This window comes from Haematobia irritans, chromosome 4 (assembly GCF_050003625.1).
Source record: "Haematobia irritans isolate KBUSLIRL chromosome 4, ASM5000362v1, whole genome shotgun sequence".
Taxonomy (NCBI): domain Eukaryota; kingdom Metazoa; phylum Arthropoda; class Insecta; order Diptera; family Muscidae; genus Haematobia; species Haematobia irritans.
Window position 1 is genome coordinate 195,045,372 of NC_134400.1, and position 23,761 is coordinate 195,069,132.

Sequence of the window (23,761 nt, forward strand, 5' to 3'; positions counted from 1 at the left end):
AACATTGTATTTCTATAGAAATTTTATTTTTATAGAAAATTTTGTCAAAATTTTATTTCTATAGATTATTTTGTTAAAATTTTATTTCTATAGAAAATTTTGTCAAAATTTTATTTATGTAGAAAATTTTGTCAAAATTTTATTTATGTAGAAAATTTTGTCAAAATTTTATTTATGTAGAAAATTTTGTCAAAATTTTATTTCTGTAGAAAATTTTGTCAAAATGTTCCTGCTATAGAAAATTTTATATAAAATTTATTTCCATAGAACATTTGGCAATATTTTTACTTCTATGGAAAATTTTGTCATAATTTTATTTCTGTAGGATTTTTTGTCAATTTTTTTTCTATAGAAAATGTTTCCAAAATTTTATTTCTGTAGAGAATTTTCTGAAAATTTTTACTTCTATAGAAAACTTTGTTAAAATTTTACTTCTTTAAAAATTTTGTCGAAATTTCATTTCTTTAGGAAATTTTGTTAAAATTTTATTTCTACAGAAATTTTGTCAAAATTTCTTTGCTATAGAAAATGTTGTCAACATTTCTTTGCAATAGAAAATTTTGTCGAAATTTTATTTCGTTAGAAAATTTTGTCAAAATTTTATTTCTATAGATTATTTTGTCAAAATTTTATTTCTATAGAAAATTTTGTCAAAAATTTATTTATGTAGAAAATGTTGTCAAAATTTTTTTCTGTAACAAATTTTGTGAAAATGTTCCTGCTATAGAAAATTTTATATAAAATTTATTTCCATAGAACATTTGGCAATATTTTTACTTCTATGGAAAATTTTGTCACAATTTTATTTCTGTAGGATTTTTTGTCAATTTTTTTTCTATAGGAAATGTTTCCAAAATTTTATTTCTGTAGAGAATTTTCTGAAAATTTTTACTTCTATAGAAAATTTTGTTAAAATTTTACTTCTTTAGAAAATTTTGTTGCAATTTTATTTCTTTAGAAAATTTTGTTAAAATTTTATTTCTACTGAAATTTTGTCAAAATTTCTTTGCTATAGAAAATGTTGTCAAAATTTCTTTGCAATAGAAAATTTTGTCGAAATTTTATTTCTATATAAAATTTTCACAAAGTTTTCTATAGAAAATTTTGTCAACATTGTATTTCTATAGAAATTTTATTTTTATAGAAAATTTTGTCAAAATTTTATTTCTATAGATTATTTTGTCAAAATTTTATTTCTATAGAAAATTTTGTCAAAATTTTATTTATGTAGACAATTTTGTCAAAATTTTATTTATGTAGAAAATTTTGTCAAAATTTTATTTCTGTAGAAAATTTTGTCAAAATGTTCCTGCTATAGAAAATTTTATATAAAATTTATTTCCATAGAACATTTGGCAATATTTTTACTTCGATGGAACATTTTGTCACAATTTTATTTCTGTAGGATTTTTTGTCAATTTTTTTTCTATAGAAAATGTTTCCAAAATTTTATTTCTGTAGAGAATTTTCTGAAAATTTTTACTTCTATAGAAAACTTTGTTAAAATTTTACTTCTTTAGAAAATTTTGTCAAAATTTTATTTCTGTAGAAAATTTTGTCAAAATTTTATTTATGTAGAAAAGTTTGTCAAATTTTTATTTTTATAGAAAATTTTGTCAAAATTTTATTTTTATAGAAAATTTTGTCAAAATTTTATTTATGTAGAAAATTTTGTCACATTTTTATTTTTATAGAAAATTTTGTCAAAATTTTATTTTTATAGAAAATTTTGTCAAAATTTTATTTTTATAGAAAATTGTGTCAAAATTTTATTCATGTAGAAAATTTTGTCAAAATGTTCCTGTTATAGAAAATTTTATAAAAATCTGATTTCCATAGAACATTTGGCAATATTTTTACTTCTATGGAAAATTTTGTCAAAATTTTATTTCTATAGGAATTTTTGTCAAAAATATTTTTCTATAGAAAATGTTGCCAAAATTTTATTTCTATAGAGAATTTTCTGAAAATTTTTACTTCTATAGAAAACTTTGTTAAAATTTTACTTCTTTAGAAAATTTTGTCGAAATTTTATTTCTTTAGGAAATTTTGTTAAAATTTCTTTGCAATAGAAAATCTTGTCGAAATTTTATTTCTTTAGAAAATTTTGTCAAAATTTTAGTTCTTTAGAAGATTTTGTCAAAATTTTAGTTCTATAGAAGATTTTGTCAAAATTTTATTTCTTTAGAAAATTTTGTTAATGTTTTATTCCTATAAAAAAACTTTGTGAAATTTTGTCAAAAAGAAAATTTTATCAAAATTTTTCATTCTATAGAAAATCGTGTCAAGATTGTATTCCTATAGAAATATTATTTCTATAGAAAATTTTGTCAAAAATTTATTTATGTAGAAAATTTTGTCAACATTTTAGTTATGTAGAAAATTTTGTCAAAATTTTATTTCTGTAGAAAATTTTGTCAAAATTTTATTTCTGTAGAAAATTTTGTCAAAATGTTCCTGCTATAGAAAATTTTATAAAAATTTGATTTCCATAGAACATTTGGCAATATTTTAACTTCTATGGAAATTTTTGTCAAAATTTTATTTCTATAGGAATTTTTGTCAAAAAAATTTTTCTATAGAAAATGTTGCCAAAATTTTATTTCTATAGAGAGTTTTCTGAAAATTTTTACTTCTACAAAAAACTTTGTTAAAATTTTACTTCTTTAGAAAATTTTGTCGAAATTGTATTTCTTTAGGAAATTTTGTTAAAATTTCATTGCTATAGAAAATGTTGTCAACATTTCTTTGCAATAGAAAATCTTGTCGAAATTTTATTCCTTTAGAAAATTTTGTCAAAATTTTAGATCTTTAGAAAATGTTGTCAATCTTTTATTTCTTTAGAAAATTTTGTCAATCTTTTATTTCTATAGAAAATTTTGTCAACATTTTATTTCTCTAGAAAATTTTGTCAAAATTTTATTTTTATAGAAAATTTTGTCAAAATTTTATTTCCATAGAAAATTTTGTCAAAATTTTAATTCTATAGAAAATTTTGTCAAAATTTTATTCCATAAAAAAATTTGTCAAAATTTTATTTCTATAGAAAATTTTGTCAACATTTTATTTTTATAGAAAATTTTGTCAAAATTTTATTTTTATAGAAAATTTTGTCAAAATTTTATTTTTATAGAAAATTTTGTCAAAATTTTATTTTTATAGAAAATTTTGTCAAAATTTTATTTTTATAGAAAATTTTGTCAAAATTTTATTTTTATAGAAAATTGTGTCAAAATTTTATTTTTATAGAAAATTGTGTCAAAATTTTATTCATGTAGAAAATATTGTCAAAATGTTCCTGTTATAGAAAATTTTATAAAAATCTGATTTCCATAGAACATTTGGCAATATTTTTACTTCTATGGAAAATTTTGTCAAAATTTTATTTCTATAGGAATTTTTGTCAAAAATATTTTTCTATAGAAAATATTGCCAAAATTTTATTTCTATAGAGAATTTTCTGAAAATTTTTACTTCTATAGAAAACTTTGTTAAAATTTTACTTCTTTAGAAAATTTTGTCGAAATTTTATTTCTTTAGGAAATTTTGTTAAAATTTCATTGCTATAGAAAATGTTGTCAACATTTCTTTGCAATAGAAAATCTTGTCGAAATTTTATTCCTTTAGAAAATTTTGTCAAAATTTTAGTTCTTGAGAAAATTTTGTCAATCTTTTATTTCATTAGAAAATTTTGTCAATCTTTTATTTCTATAGAAATTTATTTCTGTAGAAAATTTTGTTAAAATTGTATTTCTATAGAAAATTTTATCAAAATTGCTATCCATCCTTATTACACCACGCCCTCATCACATAGTGCAATAAACACAATCTAATATATATATATTTTATGACTCCTCTACCAAATGCTTGCTATCTGATATTAAAAGAAACCAATAACAACAACAACTCCAAAAAAAAATTACAACAATATCGACTGATAAGATTCCGCAAATGGTCGATAATGAATATATGTATTTTGTTATTGTTCACTTTCCATAGGCCGAGGGAATCATAAAGGCATATATATTTCATTCAATAGACGACAGAGACTAATGATCTTCTTCACCTGATATTAAGACTAAATATAAAGCGCATTGTCAACCCTTGCCTAAAACATGGGTGTTTGGGCAATGTGTTCCAATTTGATTAGAACCAATGTAGTTAGTTAGCCATGTCCACGCTTGAGTGGTTAGAAAAACAACCAACATCGAATTTACTCTCAGTACGAATACGATTGAGCGAGTGCGAAGAACATAAATTGTTTTGAAAAAAAAAAACGGTTAAAAGTTATTTGTTTTTATTTTTCAGAACGCTTCGATTATTATTTGGCAAAAAAAGCAATAATAACAACCACTACATCTACATCTAATCTACGTCCAACTATAATTAACTCTCTCTCACAATTTTTGTTTTTTATTGCAGACGAGCAGAGCTATTGTTAAATTTCGAAACATATTTCCAATCGAGTTTTTTTTTTTACCTGAACATTTATACGGGGTTTAGTTAAGCATAACATACTCTTGGAATTGCTTTAAAAAAGAAAAATCGCGCATATACCCAAACGGTCGGAATTTGGCATAATCGAAGTAGACACGAGGGCTAGATTGTGACGTGCAATCCCCTATGTAAGGAAGATAATTCGTTAATTGAGAGAAAAACAAAACAGAAACTTCGTTTTCAAAGATGAATAGTGGTTTCGGTTATAATAATCCCTCGGGGACTATTAAAAATTTCCAATGTCTTCGAGTCCTTACCTATTGGGCTGGCTGTTTTGGCATGGTGAGTTTTATGGAAAATAACGGAAACGTTGCGTAATGAAAGCAGTTGGCAGTGTGGAAAAAAAAGAATTTTTTGTGGAATCTGAGAGCGAGCCAAGCTTTATTCATTTTCATTGTGATACATTCAATTGCACAACATTACAGTCTGATTATGGAGGGCATTGTTATCGATTGTTCAAAATATCAGCCCGAGAAAGACATGACACAACTGTCTTACCGGCATACGAGATAATTTTTGTTTGTTTTTGATGGAATATTTTACAAGCAGAATAATCTTTAATTAAAAATTTCGAAATTCCTGTTTAATGTCGGTAAAACAGTTTTATCATATTGTGTTAGTAGGTTGTTTAAGGTTTTTCCCAAAAAGCCCGGTATACAGCGAATATTCCTATTGCATTTACGGTTGACACTCGTGCCAACAATAATCTACCAAAATTTGAGGAAAATTTTACCAAAAATCTACCAAATTTAAAAAAAAAAATTATTTTAAAGTTTTTAATAAAAATTTTGCCAAAATTGTATTTCTATAGCAAATTTTGTCAAAATTTAATTTCTATAGGAAATTTTGTCAAAATTTTATTTCTATAGAAAATTTTGTCAAAATTTTTACTTCTATAATGTATTTTGTCAGAATTTTTTTTCTCTTGGAAATTTTGTCAAAATTTTATTTCTATACAAAATTTTGTCAAAATTTTTACTTCTATAATGTATTTTGTCAAAATTTTTTTCTTTAGGAAATTTTGTCAAAATTTTATTTTTATAGAAAAACTTGTCAAAATTTTTACTTCTATAATGTATTTTGTCAAAAATTGTATTTCTAGAAAAATTTTGTTAAAATTTTATTTCTAAGAAAGTTTTATTAAAATTTTATTTCTATTGAAAATTTTGTCCAAATTTTATTTCCATAGAACATATTGTCACAATTTTTTTCCATAGAAAATTTTGTCAAAATTTTATTTCTATAGAAAATTTTGTCAAAATTTCTACTTCTGTAATGTATTTTGTCAAAAATTGTATTTCTATAGAAAATTTTGTCAAAATTTTATTTCTATAGAAAATTTTGTCAAAATTTTTTACTTCTATAATGTATTTTGTCAACATTTTTTTCTTTAGGAAATTTTGTCAAAATTTTATTTCTATAGAAAATTTTGTCACTATTTTTACCTCTATAATGTATTTTATCAGATTTTTTTTCTTTAGGAAATTTTTTCAAAATTTTATTTCTATAGAAAATTTTGTTAAAATTTTATTTCTAAGAAAATTTTATTAAAATTTTATTTCTATAGAAAATTTTGTTAACATATTATTTCCATAGAACATTTTTTTATTTCTGTAGAAAATTTTGTCAAAATTTTATTTCTAAAGGAAATTTTGTCAAAATTTTTACTTTTATAATGTATTTTGTCAAAAATTTTTTCTATAGAAAATTTTGTAAAAATTTTATTTCTATAGAAAATTTTGTAAAAATTTTATTTCTATAGAAAATTTTGTAAAAATTTTATTTCTATAGAAAATTTTGTCAAAATGTTTACTTCTATAATGTATTTTGTCAAAATTTTATTTCTATAGAAAATTTTATCAAAATTTTATTTCTGTAAAAAATTTTGTCAAAATTTTTACCTCTATAATGTATTTTGTTAAAATTTTTTTCTTTAGGAAATTTTGTCAAAATTTTATTTCTATAGAAAATTTTGTCAAAATTTTTACTTCTATAATGTATTTTGTCAAAATGTTATTTCTATAGAAAATTTTGTCAAAATTTTATTTCTATAGAAAATTTTATCAAAATTTTATTTCTGTAAAAAATTTTGTCAAAATTTTTACCTCTATAATGTATTTTGTTAAAATTTTTTTCTTTAGGAAATTTTGTCAAAATTTTATTTCTATAGAAAATTTTGTCAAAATTTTTACTTCTATAATGTATTTTGTCAAAATGTTATTTCTATAGAAAATTTTGTCAAAATTTTATTTCTATAGAAAATTTTGTCAAAATTTTTACTTCTATAATGTATTTTGTCAAAAATTTTTTCTATAGAAAATTTTGTCAAAATTTTATTTCTATAGAAAATTTTGTCCAAATGTTTACTTCTATAGAAAATGTTTTCAACATTTTTACTTCTATAATGCATTTTGTCAGAATTTTTTTCTTTTGGAAATTTTGTCAAAATTTTATTTCTATAAAAAGTTTTGTCAAAATTTTTACTTCTATAATGTATTTTGTCAAAATTTTTTTCTTTAGGAAATTTAGTCAAAATTTTATTTTTATAGAAAAACTTGTCAAAATGTTTACTTCTATAATGTATTTTGTCAAAAATTGTATTTCTATAGAAAATTTTGTCAAAATTTTTACTTCTATAATGTATTTTGTCAGATTTTTTTTTTCTTTTGGAAATTTTGTCAAAATTTTATTTCTATAGAAAATTTTGTCAAAATTTTTACTTCTATAATGTATTTTGTCAAAATTTTTTTCTTTAGGAAATTTTGTCAAAATGTTTACTTCTATAGAAAATGTTGTCAAAATTTTTTCTTCTATAATGTATTTTGTCAGAATTTTTTTCTTTTGGAAATTTTGTCAAAATTTTATTTCAATAGAAAATTTTGTCAAAATTTTTACTTCTATAATGTTTTTGTCAAAATTTTTTCTTTAGGAAATTTTGTCAAAATTTTAATTTTATAGAAAAACTTGTCAAAATTTTTACTTCTATAATGTATTTTGTCAAAAATTGTATTTCTATAGAAAATTTTGTCAAAATTTTATTTCTAAGAAAGTTTTATTAAAATTTTATTTCTATTGAAAATTTTGTCCAAATTTTATTTCCATAGAACATTTGTCACAATTTTTTTCCATAGAAAATTTTGTCAAAATTTTATTTCTATAGAAAATTTTGTCAAAATTTTTACTTCTATAATGTATTTTGTCAAAATTTTTACCTCTATAATGTATTTTGTCAGATTTTTTTTTTCTTTAGGAAATTTTGTCAAAATGTTATTTCTATAGAAAATTTTGTCAAAATTTTTACTTCTATAATGTATTTTGTCAAAATTTTTACTTCTATATTGTATTTTGTCAAAATTTTATTTCTATAGAAGATTTTGTTAAAATTTTATTTCTAAGAAAATTTTATTAAAATTGTATTTCTATAGAAAATTTTGTTAACGTATTATTTCCATAGAACATTTTTTTATTTCTGTAGAAAATTTTGTCAAAATTTTATTTCCATAAAACATTTTGTCAAAATTTTATTTCTATAGAAAATTTTGTCAAAATTTTTACTTCTATAATGTATTTTGTCAAAATTTTTTTCTTTAGGAAATTTTGTCAAAAATTGTATTTCTATAGAAAAATTTGTCAACATTTTTACTTCTATAATGCATTTTGTCAAAATGTTATTTCTATAGAAAATTTTGTCAAAATTTTATTCCTATAGAAAATTTTGTCAACATTTTATTTCTAAGAAAATTTTATTAAAATTTTATTTCTATAGAAAATTTTGTTAACATTTTATTTCCATAGAACATATTTTTTATTTCTATAGAAAATTTTGTCCAAATTTTATTTCCATAGAACATTTTGTCACAATTTTATTTCAATAGAAAATTTTGTCAAAATTTTATTTGTATAGACAGTTTTGTCAAAATTGTATTTTTATAGAAAATTTCGTCGTAACGACCGTTGATCGCTCCTTGTTTGTATTTATCGACAATGGGGTCAAAATAAATACCGGGAAATTCCTTAAGGACAGTATTGTAGCTCTGGGAAAGTAAACATATTAGCCACAGACCATGGACATTCCAAAACCACTCAGTAACATCGAACACAGCACGCGTTAACTAAGAAAAGGCTTAAAAAGGAGGTTTCTTGCTCATTTCTAACACACAATGGCCATCAAAATCCCTGAATCTAAATCCGTTGGATTTCTATGCCTGTGATATTTTAGAGAATAAATACCATATTGTCATAAATCTCAAGACGGTGCGTCGTGGAAAAAGAAGCCAATTCGAACAAATCTAAACAGATTCTAGGTTAGGTTAGGTTAGGTGGCAGCCCGATGTATCAGGCTCACTTAGACTATTCAGTCCATTGTGGCTCACTCCTTTTTTATAGCCGAGTCCGAACGGCGTTCCACATTGCAGTGAAACCACTTAGAGAAGCTTTGAAACCCTCAGAAATGTCACCAGCATTACTGAGGTGGGATAATCCACCGCTGAAAAACTTTTTGGTGTTCGGTCGAAGCAGGAATCGAACCCACGACCTTGTGTATGCAAGACGGGCATGCTAACCATTGCACCACGGTGGCTCCCGTTTATAAAATTCTAAAATTTTATATTATTTCCGACATTTTTTTGAACAAAAAAATATAAAGCTTTACCTAGTTGCATTACATATCAACCACTCTGTATTGGTATAGTGTTTTACAATGGAATTTCCAATATTTTTGCAATAATAATAAACGAGGAATGTCATTTTCAGAATGGGGGTAAAACAAAAGGCACCGTAGCCATAATAATCTTATCGTCACATTTATTTATTTATGTGCATTTTAATAATAAAATAAATCAAAGTGCAACGTCAGACAACACCTCAAGTTTATTATCTGGCCTATTATCCTAAAGGTGAATCATTCATTATATGATATCAAGCATAGGCATAGAAAGCAAATTTTACCAAAAATGTTTTTTTCTATGCCAAAACACTACCCAATAAAAAATAAGTTTGAACAATTTTTGATTTGAACAATTTTTGATGGTTATATGGAAAAAATGTTTCTTTAAGAGAAGTGTTTTATTATTTTATTTTAGAATTTTATTTATTATCTTTTATTCGAGTGTATAAATATCCCTTGAGACATTGATAGTGTGGTCTAAAACAAAAATTAAAATTGTTAAAGTTATTTAAAGATAATGTGTACATTTACATTTTTTTTTTCAATTTTTTATGACTAAATGAATATATTTTTTTTTAAATTTTATATCTATAGAAATTGTTGTCAAAATTGTCTTTCATTAGAAAAATTTGTCAAAATTTTTTCTATGGAAAATTTTGCCAAAAAAATTATTTCCATAGAAAATTTTGTCAAAATTTTAGTTCTTAAGGAAATTTTGTAAAAATTTTCTTTCTATTGAAAATTTTGTCAAAATTTTATTTCCATAGAAAATTTTGTCAAAATTTTATTTTCATAGAAAATTTTGTCAAAATTTTAATTCCATAGAAAATTATGTCAAAATTTTATTTCCATAAAAAAATTTTGTCCAAATTTTATTTAATCAAAATTTTATTTCCATAGAAAATTTTGTTGAAATTTATTTTCTATAGAAAAATTTGTCAAAATTTTATTTCTGAAGAAAATTTTGTCAAAATTGTATTTTTATAGAAAAATTTGTCAAAATTTTATTTCTATAGAAAATTTTGTCAATTTTTTTTTTTTCTATAGAAAATTTTGTCAAAATTTTATTTCTATAAAAATTTTGTCAAAATTTTATTTCTATAGAAAATTTTGTCAAAATTTTATTTCTATAGAAAATTTTGTCAAAATTTATTTCTATAGAAAAATTTATCAAAATTTTATTTCTATAGAAAATTTTGTCAACATTTTATTTCCATACAAATTTTGTCAAAATTTTATTTCTATAGAAAATTTTGTCAACATTTTATTTCCATACAAATTTTGTCAAAATTTTATTTTCATTGAAAAGTTTGTCAAAATTTTATTTCCATAGGAATTTTTTCAAAATTTTATTTCTATAAAATTTTTGTTAAACTTTTATTTCTATAGAAAATTTTGTCAAAATGTTATTTCTATGGAAAATTTTGTCAAAAAATTTATTCCCATAGAAAATCTTGTCAAAATGTTATTTCTATAGAAAGTTTTGTAAGCATTTCATTTCCATAGAAAATTTTGTTAAAATTTTATTTCTATATAAAAATTTGTCAAAATTTTATTTCTTGAGGAAATCTACCAAAACATCAAGAATTCTACCAATCTACCAACTGTGGCAACCAGGGTAGAAAGCCCAATGGGGTTGGGGCAGTGTTGCCAGAAGTAGGGGAAATTCCCTACATATACGAGTAGGTTATTTTCTAATATTTAGCGTCTTGTTGCGGCGTATGAACACAATGTAGGAACTTTTTCACTCAACACAATTTTTAATAATTTTTACATTTTGGTTGCTCTAGAGCAGGTTTAGAATTTGTTTTTTTCAAAATTTTATTTCTATAGAAAATTTTGTCAAAATTTTATTTCTATAGAAAATTTTGTCTAAATTTTATTTCTATAGAAAATTTGTCAAAAATTTTGTTAAAATTTTATTTCTATAGAAAATTTGTCAAAATTTTATTTCGTGAGGAAATCTACCAAAACATCAAGAATCCTACCAATCTACCGTTTTGTAGCGGCGTATGAACACAATGTAACGACTTTTTCACTCAACACAATTTTTAATAATTTTTACATTTTGGTTGCTCTAGAGCAGGTTTAGAATTTGTTTTTTCAAAATTTTATTTCTATAGAAAATTTTGTCAAAATTTTTTTCTATAGAAAATTTTGTCAACATTTTATTTCTATAGAAAATTTGGTCAACATTTTATTTCGACAGAAAATTTTGTCAAAATTTTATTTTCATAGAAAATTTTGTCAAAATTTATTTCCATAGAAAATTTTGTCAAAATGTTGCTTCTATAGAAAAGTTTTGTCAAAATTTTAATTCTATAGAAAATTTTGTCAAAATTTTATTCCATAAAAAAAAAATTGTCAAAATTTTATTTCTATAGAAAATTTTGTCAACATTTTATTTCTATAGAAAATTTGGTCAACATTTTATTTCTTTAGAAAATTTGGTCAAAATTTTATTTCCATAGAAAATTTTGTCAAAATTTTGCTTCTATAGAAAAGTTTTGTCAAAATTTTAATTCTATAGAAAATTTTGTCAAAATTTTATTCTATAAAAAAATTTTGTCAAAATTTTATTTCTATAGAAAATTTTGTCAACATTTTATTTCTTGGGGAAATCTACCAAAACATCAAAAATGCTACCAAGCAGTAAAAAATCTACCATCTTTGGTAGAAGTCCACCGACTGTGGCAACCATGGTAGAAAGGGTCGAAAGGCTTACAAGCCCAGAAAAATTTTAACCCACCAATAATTTCCAGGGAAATCATCAGGGCAACTCGGCGGTGTCATTCTGCTTTTTTCCAAAAAGATGGCATTTTAAAATAGCATATTTTGGCAAAGAGGGCGTTCGACTTTATATCAAAATATGGTAATACCCCTCCATCCGGTATCTTTTTGATTTGTTAAGAGATTTCAATTCAATTACATCTGCAAGATTTTTTTTAAATCATATTAAATTATGAAAATAATTAGAATTTTTTCAAATTTGTTCTTTGCAGGTTCAGTCACTAATTTTCATTGGACTTACAATAACGGGTATCCTGTCATATAACTGCGTGATTAGCATCTATGAAACGTTCAACTATTCCTCGGTTATACCAACAGTATTTATGGCATTATATTTTAAGTCAACATGTACGCCTGATTCTTTCCCAGCCTATGAGAATGAATTTATAAAAACCAAAACAATTTTGGATCCGGAAGATATATTGATATGGGATTGCGTGTATTTGGGTGTGTCTGTGTGTTGGTTAATTGCATCCGCCTTGATTTTGATATGTAAGTATGAGAAATGAGAAAAGGGCAATACTATATGTATATTACTGATTAGCATAAATTTCGTGTGTTAACGGAACTGCATGTAAATGGGGGTAAACCTTATTTAACTCTAAAGGCCAGTATGCACCTATAGCGCTACCCATAAGGAATGCATTGCTATATATTTGCTAACAAAAATTATGTGAGGCGCTATTATCGATTGTTCACATTTTTCTCCCATAAAAATCCATTGCAAAACTGTGTTATCGGTGCATACTGCCAGTATACACTACCGGTATACACCTCTAACGAAATTTCCGCGACCCCTACATTTGCTAACGAAAATTCCGTAAGGCGTTGTTATCGATTATTTGTACTCTCATAAAAATACGTGGGAAAACTGGGTTTATTGTACCATTGCTCATTACAGTAATACTGCCAGTGTTGCTTCGTGCCCAAAAAGTGTCAGACCAACACCAGAAATGATCCGAAAAGTGAAGACCAGATTTGATCGAAATTTATTGCAGTGTTAAAAAAACAACTAGCTCAGGATGCAATACATATTGAAATATGGGATTATGGGTTAAGTTGAAAAGAGGATTCAGGTTACCCTATCTCAAGTTGACTGATATACTCCTAAACCAGTATTCGGCTTGTTGTTCGCTCTAACTTTTCTTTCAATAACAGGTTGGCTAATAAGTCCCCGGTCTAACAAAGAAAAACCTATTTTTTTGTCAAAATTCGTTTTTATTATTCAACATAGTTCCCTTCAAGAGCGATACAACGATTATAACGACCTACCAATTTTTTGATACCATTTTGGTAGTACTCCTTCGGTTTTGCCTCAAAATAGGCCTCAGTTTCGGCGATCACCTCTTAATTGCAGCCAATTTTTTTCCCTGCGAGCATCCTTTTGAGGTCTGAGAACAAGACCAAGTCGCTGGGGGCCAGATCTGGAGAATACGGTGGGTGGGGAAGCAATTCGAAGCTCAATTCATGAATTGTTTGCCATCGTTCTCAATGACTTGTGGAACAACACTTGTTTCTTCTTCATATGGGGCCGTTTTGCCGCGACTTCGACCTTCAAACGCTCCAATAACGCCATATAATAGTCACTGTTGATGGTTTTTCCCTTCTCAAGATAATCGATAAAAATTATTCCATGCGCATCCCAAAAAACAGAGGCCATTACTTTGCCACCGGACTTTTGAGTCTTTCCACGCTTCGGAGACGGTTCACCGGTCGCTGTCCACTCAGCCTACTGTCGATTGGACTCAGGAGTGTAGTGATGGAGCCATGTTTCATCCATTGTTCCATATCGACGGAAAAACTCGGGGGTATTACGAGTTAACAGCTGCAAAAACAGCTCAGAATGTGTGCAAATGTGAGCTCGCACGGCACCCATTTTGCATAGAGCTTCCGCATATACAAATAATGATGAATGATATGACCAACACGTTCTTTTGATATCTTTAAGGCCTCTGCTATCTCGATCAACTTAATTTTACGGTCATTCAAAATCATTTTGTGGATTTTTTTGATGTTTTCGTCGGTAACCACCTCTTTCGGGCGTCCACTGCGTTCAACGTCCTCCGTGCTCATTTCACCACGCTTGAATTTTGCATACCAATCAATTATTGTTGTGTCCCTGGGGCAGAGTCCGGAAACTCATTATCAAGCCAAGCTTTTGCTTCCACCGTATTTTTTCCCTTCAGAAAACAGTATTTTATCAAAACACGAAATTCCTTTTTTCCATTTTTTTCACAATAACAAAAGTTAGGTTAGGTTAGGCGGCAGCCCGATGTATCAAGCTCACTTAGACTATTCAGTCCATTGTGATACCACATTGGTGAACTTCTCTCTTAATAACAAAAGTTGCTTCACCTGATTTCCTGTTCACACATATGGTTTGCCTAGAAAAAGGCAGAGCATGGACAAAGATAGTGTTCCAAAATCTCAACTTCCTCAAAACTTGCCCAGGATGATGCATTCCCCTGGTGCTCTTATTTGGCAGTTTATAGTATTTTTGTCGCCAGTGCCCATTCATTCAACTCGGTCCGCGTAGCCTTTAAGGGCTTCCCCATACGTCCTAGCTCTTATCGCCAGTCGGTTTGCATTTAGCTTTCAACATATTTGTAAACTTTGTCCACTAGATTACCGACGGATATGTCAGAATTGACCTTGTTACGTTCTCATATATCCAGTACATCACCTTTGGATTCATATGCCATTAGAGTTCATTGCTCCAATTTACAGTGTCCAAAATCTGTTGTCTTTCTCAGTTCTCTCTTTGCGTGGCTCTTCCAATCCAGTTTCTTGACTAAGGTTACTCCTAAGTGTTTTATTTATCATCATCTTGCTCAGAAAACTCGGTTCGATCTGTTGGCCATAATTCGTGTCAAAGGTTGCGAATTCGAACAAAACTAAACTGATTCTAAAATGTCATGTTATGTTGGAGATTTTCTTTTGAACAAGAAAATTTAAAAATATAACGCTTTACTTTCTTACATTATATGTCAGCCATTTGCTGAAGAAAATTATGTGATACGCCGTTATCGACTCGTGAAACAATTTCTCTCTTTATTGCCCATCTTTTTTTTCTTTCATTTTCATTTTTTGCTTTTCAACAATAAAATTAAAAAAATATAGCGTTTTACTTTTTGTATTATATTTTAGCCACCCTGTAGTTATATAATGGGCTTTAAAGTTTAAACTTTCTTATGCGGGAAAAATATATGTACCTCTAATGATGTATCTCCTGAGAAATACCTAGCCACTTTTGCCAAAGAAAATTCTACGATACGCTACTATCGACTCGTGGAACAAATTCCCTTTCAATTTCTCATTTTCTTCATTCTTTTCATTTTTGCAGCTGGGCAAGCAAATTAAAAAAAAATATAGCGCTGTACTTTGTCGCATTACATTTCAGCCACCCTGTACTTACATACTAGGCTTTAAAGATTAAACTTTCTTATGGGGGAAAAATATATGCACCTCTAACCAAGTGCCGCCACCCAGGAAATACATGACCAACTTTGCCGAAGAAAATTATGTGATACGCTATTATCGACTAGTGAAACAGTTTATCTCGCAATTTCTTATCTTCTTCATTTTTTTTACTTTTGCTGTTGGACAAGCAAATTAAAAAAATATAGCACTGTACTTTGTTGCATTACATTTCAACTACCCTGTAGTTACAAAAAAGTCTTTAAAGTTAAACTTTCTTATGCAAGAAAAATATATGCACCTCTAACCAGATGCCGCTTTCCAAGAAATACATGGCCATTTTTGTCGAAGAAACTTCGTTGATACGCTATTATCAACTCATAAAACAATTTCGCTCTGAATTTTTCATCTTCTTCATTCTTTTCATTTTTGCTTTTGAAGAAGAAAATTAAAAAATATAGCGCTTTACTTTGTTGCATTACATTTCAGCAACCCTGTAGTTACATAATTAAACTTTCTTATGCGGGAAAAAATATATGCACCTCTAACCAAGTGCATTCCAAGAAATACATGGCCACTTTTGCCGAAGAAAATTTCGCGATACGCCATTATCGATTCGTGAAACAATTTCTCTCTCTCTCTCAATTTATCATTTTCATTTTTGCTTTTGAACAAGAAAACTAACAAATATATAGCGCTTTACTTTGTTACATTATATTTCATTCACCCTATAGTATTATAATGGACTTTAAAGTAATCTTTCATATGCGGGAAAACTATATATGCACCTCTAATCAGGTGCTGCCTCCCAAGAAATACATGGCCACATTTACTGAAGAAAATTATGTGGTACGATATTATCGACTTGTGAAACAATTTATCATCTTCTTCATTTGTGCTTTTAAACAAGAAAATGTTAAAATATAGCGATTTATTTTATTTTATTACATTTCAACCACCCTGTAATTATATAATGGGCTTTAAAGTTTAAACCTACTTATGCGGGAAAAATATATGTATCTCCTAAGATATACCTAGCCACTTTTGCCAAAGAAAACTCTACGATACGCTACTATCGACTCGTGGAACAATTTCCCTCTCAATTTCTCATCTTCTTCATTCTTTTCATTTTTGCTGTTGGACAAGCAAGTTAAAAAATATAGCGCTTTACTTTGTTGTATTACATATCAGCCACCCTTTAGTTACAAAGAAGGCTTTAAAGTTTAAACTTTCTTATGCGGGAAAAATATATGCACCTCTAACCAGGTGCCGCCTCCCAAGAAATACATAGTCATTTTTGTCGAAGAAAATTCGGTGATACGCTATTATCGACTCATAAAACAATTTCTCTCGGAATTTTTCATCTTCTTCATTCTTTTCATTTTTGCTTTTGGAGAAGAGAATTAAAGAAAATATAGCGCTTTACTTTGTTGCATTACATTTCAGCAACCCTGTAGTTACATAATTAAACTTTCTTATGCGGGAAAATATATATGCACCTCTAACCAAGCGCATTCCATACATATGGACTTTAAAGTAATCTTTCATATGCGGGAAAACTATATATGCACCTCTAATCAGGTGCCGCCTTCCAAGAAATACATGGCCACATTTACCGAAGAAAATTATGTGGTACGCTATTATCGACCTTTGAAACAATTTCTCATCTTCTTCATTTTTTGCTTTTAAACAAGAAAATTTAAAAATATAGCCCTTTACTTTGTTGTATTACATTTCAACCACCCTGTAGTTATATAATGGGCTTTAAAGTTTAAACTTTCTTATGCGGGAAAAATATATGTACCTCTAACGAGGTGCCTGCCAAGAAATACATGACTACATTTGCCGAAGAAAGTTATGTGTTACGCTCTTATCGACTCATGAAATAATTTCTCTCTCAATTTCTCATCTTCTTCATTCCTTTCAGTTTTGCTGTTGGACAAGCAAGTTAAAAAATATAGCGCTTTACTTTGTTGTATTGCATATCAGCCACCCTTTAGTAACATACTGGACTTTAAAGTTCAAACTTTCTTATGCGGGAAAAATATATGCTACTCTAACCGGGTGCCTCCCAAGAAATCCACCACTTTTGCCGAAGAACATTCTATGATGCACTATTATCGACTCGCGCAACAATTTCACTCTCAAAGAGAAAATAGTGAAGAAGATGAGAATTTTTTACTCTTTTCTCTTTAGCCAATGCATAGTAGTAATTTCTTCTTTACATCGCTTGTTTTCTCATATGTTTTTCTATCGTTACAGATGTAAAAAAGGATAACCGAAAAAGTACCATTGGCGTTTCCATAACATGGGTAATACTAACCTTCTGTATATGTGCAATGGATTTGAGTTTGGGTGTCATTTTTGGCATAGATTATGGACGATTCAAATCGGAAGCAGCCGATTTCAATTTGAGTACAGTTTATAGTGGTGATATTGAGCCACAAGCCGCTCAAATATTGGCAGCCATGGTTGTATCCATTTCCATGATGATAATATCCTTCAAAGGCTTCGTTTTGTGGCTCATAAATATTGTTTTAGCCATATACCTTCTAGTAAAGGCCGTATTCATAATAAACGATAACGATGGAACGGTAAGTTAAAAACAAAAAAAACTACCATATGAACAAGTGTGAAATCGTATTTAGTTGGTGGTGATATCATGGCCAATAATAAAATCTGATAGAGAGCGAGAGAGAATAGTATTCATTCGCAAGGCAGAATACAAGAGTGTATGTTAGCACTAAATAATTTGAACTTAGTCCAAAGATAATTGAAAATAATGAGAACATCTGCAAAATACTAGCAAACTTATTCGCCAACAATGATAAAACACACACACATACGAGGTGTTTGCTTCACAGACAACTCCTGAAATGGATGATTAATTTTGGGGTTTTCTTTGGAATTCAACTAGAATTGATTAGTTTCCTTTGCCATTAAAACTTTGTGTTTTTTTTTTTGGTGGTATGCCGCATTTATGGTTAAACACAGGCCAATGATAAGATTTCGTTTGCATTAATCACACCTACTATTTCGTCGAAGATAAGTAGTACTTGCTAATGGCGTGTATGTATGAAATACACTTTTTTTCTAATATTCTTTGTATTAATATGTTTTGTTTGATCGACAGAGAGACAGACAAAAATGTACCCGAATTAATTTGAAAAAATGTGATAAATATTTATTTTAATGCTTTTGGGCAGGCTTTTCGCTTTTTCCCTTATTGATAAACATTTCAATTAAATTCACAAAAGAAATTAAATTTAACACAAAAGGTTTTATGAACAAAACTTTTACTTAATATTGGCAAACAAACTAATATTAAGCAATATCGGCACCGAGAGTAAGAGTTAGGCCAGGAAGTCTAAAAACAACAGTATTGCATTTATAGAAAAATTTCTAAAAATGTCATTTCTTAAGATTTTTTTTTTTAATTTTATTTCTATAAAAATTTTGTCAAAATTTTATTTCTATAGAAAACAATGTCAATCTTTTATTTTTATAGAAAATATTGCAAAAATTGTATTTCTATAGAAAATTTTTTTTAAATTTTATTTTTATAGGAAAATTTGGCAAAATTTTATTTCTATAGCAAATGTTGGTAAAAATTGTGTCAACATATTATTTCTATAGGAAATGTTGTCAAAATTTTCTTTCTATAGAAAATGTTCTCAACATTTTATTTTTATAAAAAATTTTGTTAAAATTTTATTTCCATGGAAAATGTTGTCAATTTTTTTCTATAGAAAATTTTAACAAAATTTTATTTCTATAGAAAATTTTCTCAAAATTTTATTTTTATAAAAAATTTTGTTAATATTTTATTTCTATAGAAAATATTGTCAAAATATGATTTTTTAGATAATTTTGTTAAAATTTTATTTCTATAGAACAATTTGCAAAAAGTTGTTTCCTTTAAAAAATTTTGTCAAAATTTTATTTCTATACGAAATTTTGTCAAAATTTTATTTCTATACGAAATTTTTCAAAATTTTATTTCTATCAAAAAAATGTCAAAATTTTATTTCGATATAATATTATGTCAAAATTTTATTTCTATAGAATATTATGACAAAATTTTATTTTTATGGAAAATTATGTCAAAATTTTATTTTTATGGAAAATTGTGTCAAAATTTTATTTCTTAGAAAATTTTTGTCAAAATTTTATTTCTATGGAAAATTTTGTCAAAATTTTATTTCTATGGAAAATTTTGTCAAAATATGATTTTTATAGAAAATTTTGTTAAATTTTTTTTCTATAGGAAATCTTTTCAAAATTTTATTTCTATAGAAAATTTTCTCAACATTTTATTTTTATAGAAAATTTTGTTAAAATTTTATTTCCATAGAAAATTTTGTCAATTTTTTTTCTATAGAAAATTTTGTCAAAATTTTATTTCTATAGAAAATTTTTTCAACATTTTATTTTTATAGAAAATTTTGTAAAATTTTACTTCTATAGAAAATATTGTCAAAATATGATTTTTGTGGATAATTTTGTTAAAATTTTATTTCTATGGAAAATGTTGTCAAGGTTTTATTTCTATAGAAAATTTTGTAAAAATTTTATTTCTATAGAACAATTTGCAAAAATTTGTTTCCTTTAAAAAATTTTGTCAACATTTTATTTCTATACGAAATTTTGTCAAAATTTTATTTCTATACGAAATTTTTCAAAATTTTATTTCTATCAAAAAAATGTCAAAATTTTATTTCGATATAATATTATGTCAAAATTTTATTTCTATAGAATATTATGACAAAATTTTATTTTTATGGAAAATTTTGTCAATATTTTATTTTTATGGAAAATTGTGTCAAAATTTTATTTCTTAGAAAATTTTTGTCAAAATTTTATTTCTATGGAAAATTTTGTCAAAATTTTATTTCTATGGAAAATTTTGTCAAAATATGATTTTTATAGAAAATTTTGTTAAATTTTTTTCTATGGAAAATGTTGTCAAGATTTTATTTCTATAAAAAATTTTGTAAAAATTTTATTTGTATAGAAATTTGCAAAAATTTTTTTCCTTTAGAAAATTTTGTCAAAATTTTATTTCTATAAAAAATTTTGCAAATTTTTTTCCTTTAGAAAATTTTGTCAAAATTTTATTTCTATAAAAAATTTTGCAAAATTTTATTTCTATAGAAAATTTTGTCAAAATTTTATTTCTATAGAATATTGTGTCAAAATTTGATTTCTATAGAATATTATGTCAAAATTTTATTTCTATAGAAAATTTTGTCAACATTTTATTTTTATAAAAAATTTTGTTAAAATTTTATTTCCATGGAAAATGTTGTAAATTTAAAGAAAAAAATGTAAAGCAAATTTTATTTTTATAGAAAATTTTATCAAAATTTTACTTCTATAGAAAATATTGTCAAAATTTTATTTCTACAGCAAATCTTGTCAAAATTTTATTTCTATAGAAAATTTTCGAGGCATTTTATTTCTATAGAAAATTTTGTTAAAATTTTATTTCCATAGAACATTTTGTCAACTTTTTTACTATAGAAAATCTTGCCAAAATTTTATTTCTATAGAAAATTTTCGAGACATTTTATTTCTATAGATTTTTTTTTTAAATTTTATTTCCATAGAACATTTTGTCAACTTTTTTTCTATAGAAAATTTTGTCAAAATTGTATTTCTATAGAAAATTGTTTCAAAATTTTATTTTTATAGGAAATTTTGTCAAAATTTTATTTCTATAGAAAATTGGTTCAAAATTTTATTTTTATAGGAAATTTTGTCAAAATTTTATTTCTATCGAAAATGTTGCTAAAAGGTTTGTCAAAATTTTATTTCCATAGAAAATTTTGTCAATTTTTTTTTCTATAGAAAATGTTGTCAAAATTGTATTTCTATAGAAAATTTTGGCAAAATTTTATTTCTATATTTTTCTCAAAATTTTATTTTTATAAAAAATTTTGTTAAAATTTTATTTCCTTAGAAAATTTGGCCATTTTTCTTCTACACAGAAAGTTTGTCAGCATTTTATTTCTATAGAAAATTTTGTCAAAATTTTATTTCTATAGAAAATTTTGTCAAAATTTTATTTCTTAAGAAAATTGCCAAAAGTTTATTTCTACATTATTTCTATAAAAAAATTTGTCAAAATTTTATTTGTGTAGAAAATATTTTCAAAATTTCATTTCTATAGAAAATTTTGTAAAAATTTTATTTCTATAGAAAATATTGTCAAAATTTTATTTCCATTGAAACATTTTGTCAAAAATTTAGTTCCATATAAAATCTTGTCAAAAGTTTATGTTGTACAGAAATTTTTTTCAAAATTTTATTTCTATGAGAAATTTTGTTAAAACTCTATTTCTACAGAAAATTTTCTCCAAATTTGTCAAAATGTTATTTCTTTAGAAAGTTTTGTGAAAATTTAATTTCTATAGAAAATTTTGTGAAAATTTTATTTCTATAGAAAATGTTGTCAAAATTTTATTTTTGTAGAAAATTTTGTCAAAATTTTTGTTCTGTAGAAAATTTTGTCAAACTTTTATTTCTGTAGATAATTTTGTGAGAATTTTATTTATTGATGTTGTTTTTGATTTCAGCTTAAAACCATGCATTGACTAAACTACAAGTGTAGCTTAAACAACAGAGGAAAAGAATGTTTGTCAAATTTATTTGGGCAAAGCCCTATAGACTGCAAGATGGTTGGATGGACGCACGTTTCGGATTTACCACATTCCTCATCAGCATCCTCTACTTGCAGCAAAACTATCAACCAATTATCAGAATAAATTCAGGCAGTTCACTAAACCCAAAAGTGAACCACACTTGAACCTTCCGAAAAAAGGTTTTGTATGATAGCCGGCTTATGCCGAAATAAATTCGAAACAAACATATCTCTTTTCCTATGCCACTGTCAAATCATCGATTTGAGTGCAGTTGGCTGGGTTTATTTTGAGCGTGCTTCCTCTTCTTTTTCAATTCGTTTTGTTTTGTTATTGTTGGTTTTTTTCTTTAAGCTGAAATCAAAAACAACAACAATAATGATTAAAGAAAAAAAAACAACAATAACAAAATAAAAAAATTTTATTTCTGTAGAAAATGTTGTCAACATTTTATTTCTGTAGAAGATTTTGTCAAAATTTTATCCCTGTAGCAAATTTTGTCAAAATTTCTATATTTCTTTTTCTATATTTTGCAATGAATTTATTTTATTTCTATAGACATTTTTTTCTATTTCTATATAAATTTTATTTTTATATATAATTTTGTCAAAATTTTATTTCTATAGAAAATTTTGTTAAAATTTTATTTCTATAATGTATTCTTGAATACATATTTGTTTTCTTTTTTAAAATCCTTTTTTTTTTAAATCCTTTTTTAAAATCTCAAATCTTTCTTATTGGCAGGACAATCTATTTATGCCACACAAAGATTCATCGGATGACATTTTAGCCACTCGACCACCAATTAATGCCTATCAAGAAGAACGAAAGTAAGTCGCTTATATATATAACTAAAATTTTAATGCAATTAATTAAATTGTCGGACTTGCAGACCCGAAATAATGGCAACCGTCTTTGCCAATGAAGCTTTCATACCCGATAATACAACTTCAGAGGATACAATTGAAATCAATCAAGAAGTTATTACCCGTGCAGCACGTATGTCTAAGGATGCCTCATTCCAAGAGAGACGTTTCCGAAATTTAGATAATTTCCAACAATATCCTCCTCGTTCGAGGCCCGAATCCACGATTCCAGAGCAACAAGAACCGGCTACAAATTTCCGAAATGGTTTCCCGGCTCCAGATTATACACCACCGATGCAAAGGGCTGCCCAAAATCGCAATAATTTATATCAGTGATAATTAATTGTGTGAAGTGCAAATATTGTTACTTTTAGTTATGTTTTTTGTTTTGTTTGTTTTTATCTTTTCTGGTATTCTTTAATTGCCTGTGGTTTCTTCTGTTTGTACTTGCATAGGTGTGTGCAAAGGGCAAATTACAAATGAAATCCAAGTTGCCATATTCCATTTGAATATTCCTTAAAACTATTGTTTTATTATTATTATTATTTGTATTTTATTTTTTTTTTTTAATTTTAAACATGCAGTTCATTCTATTTGATAGCTTTTTTATGCCTCTTGCCTCTGAGCTGCTGATGGTGATAAGGTTCCCTTTTGCGATGTCTATGTCATACGATTGACGATCCCCAGCAGAGATTCTAATGGCGTAACACGATTACTGATAACATTTTTTCAATACAAATATTTTTTTTGAATAAATATTGCAGAGTGGATTTTAATTAAAAAATATTATTCCCTTTTCGATTATTGTTTAAATAACAATAACGAGAAAATATTGCGATATTTGTTTACACTTAAAAAGGGATTGTCGTCACTCGTGCCAAAAA

At 25.8% G+C, this 23,761-nt stretch overlaps 1 protein-coding gene across 1 annotated transcript; it reads left to right on the top strand.

Annotated features, from left to right (window-relative positions):
• Positions 1-4,259: 4,259 nt before the first annotated feature.
• On the top strand, positions 4,260-23,399 carry LOC142234124 (uncharacterized). The gene is made up of 5 exons (XM_075305200.1): positions 4,260-4,779; positions 12,166-12,445; positions 17,633-17,964; positions 22,756-22,841; positions 22,904-23,399. The coding sequence occupies exons 1-5, from the start codon at positions 4,684-4,686 to the stop codon at positions 23,211-23,213; spliced, it is 1,104 nt and encodes a 367-aa protein (XP_075161315.1). The 5' UTR covers positions 4,260-4,683; the 3' UTR covers positions 23,214-23,399.
• Positions 23,400-23,761: the final 362 nt, after the last annotated feature.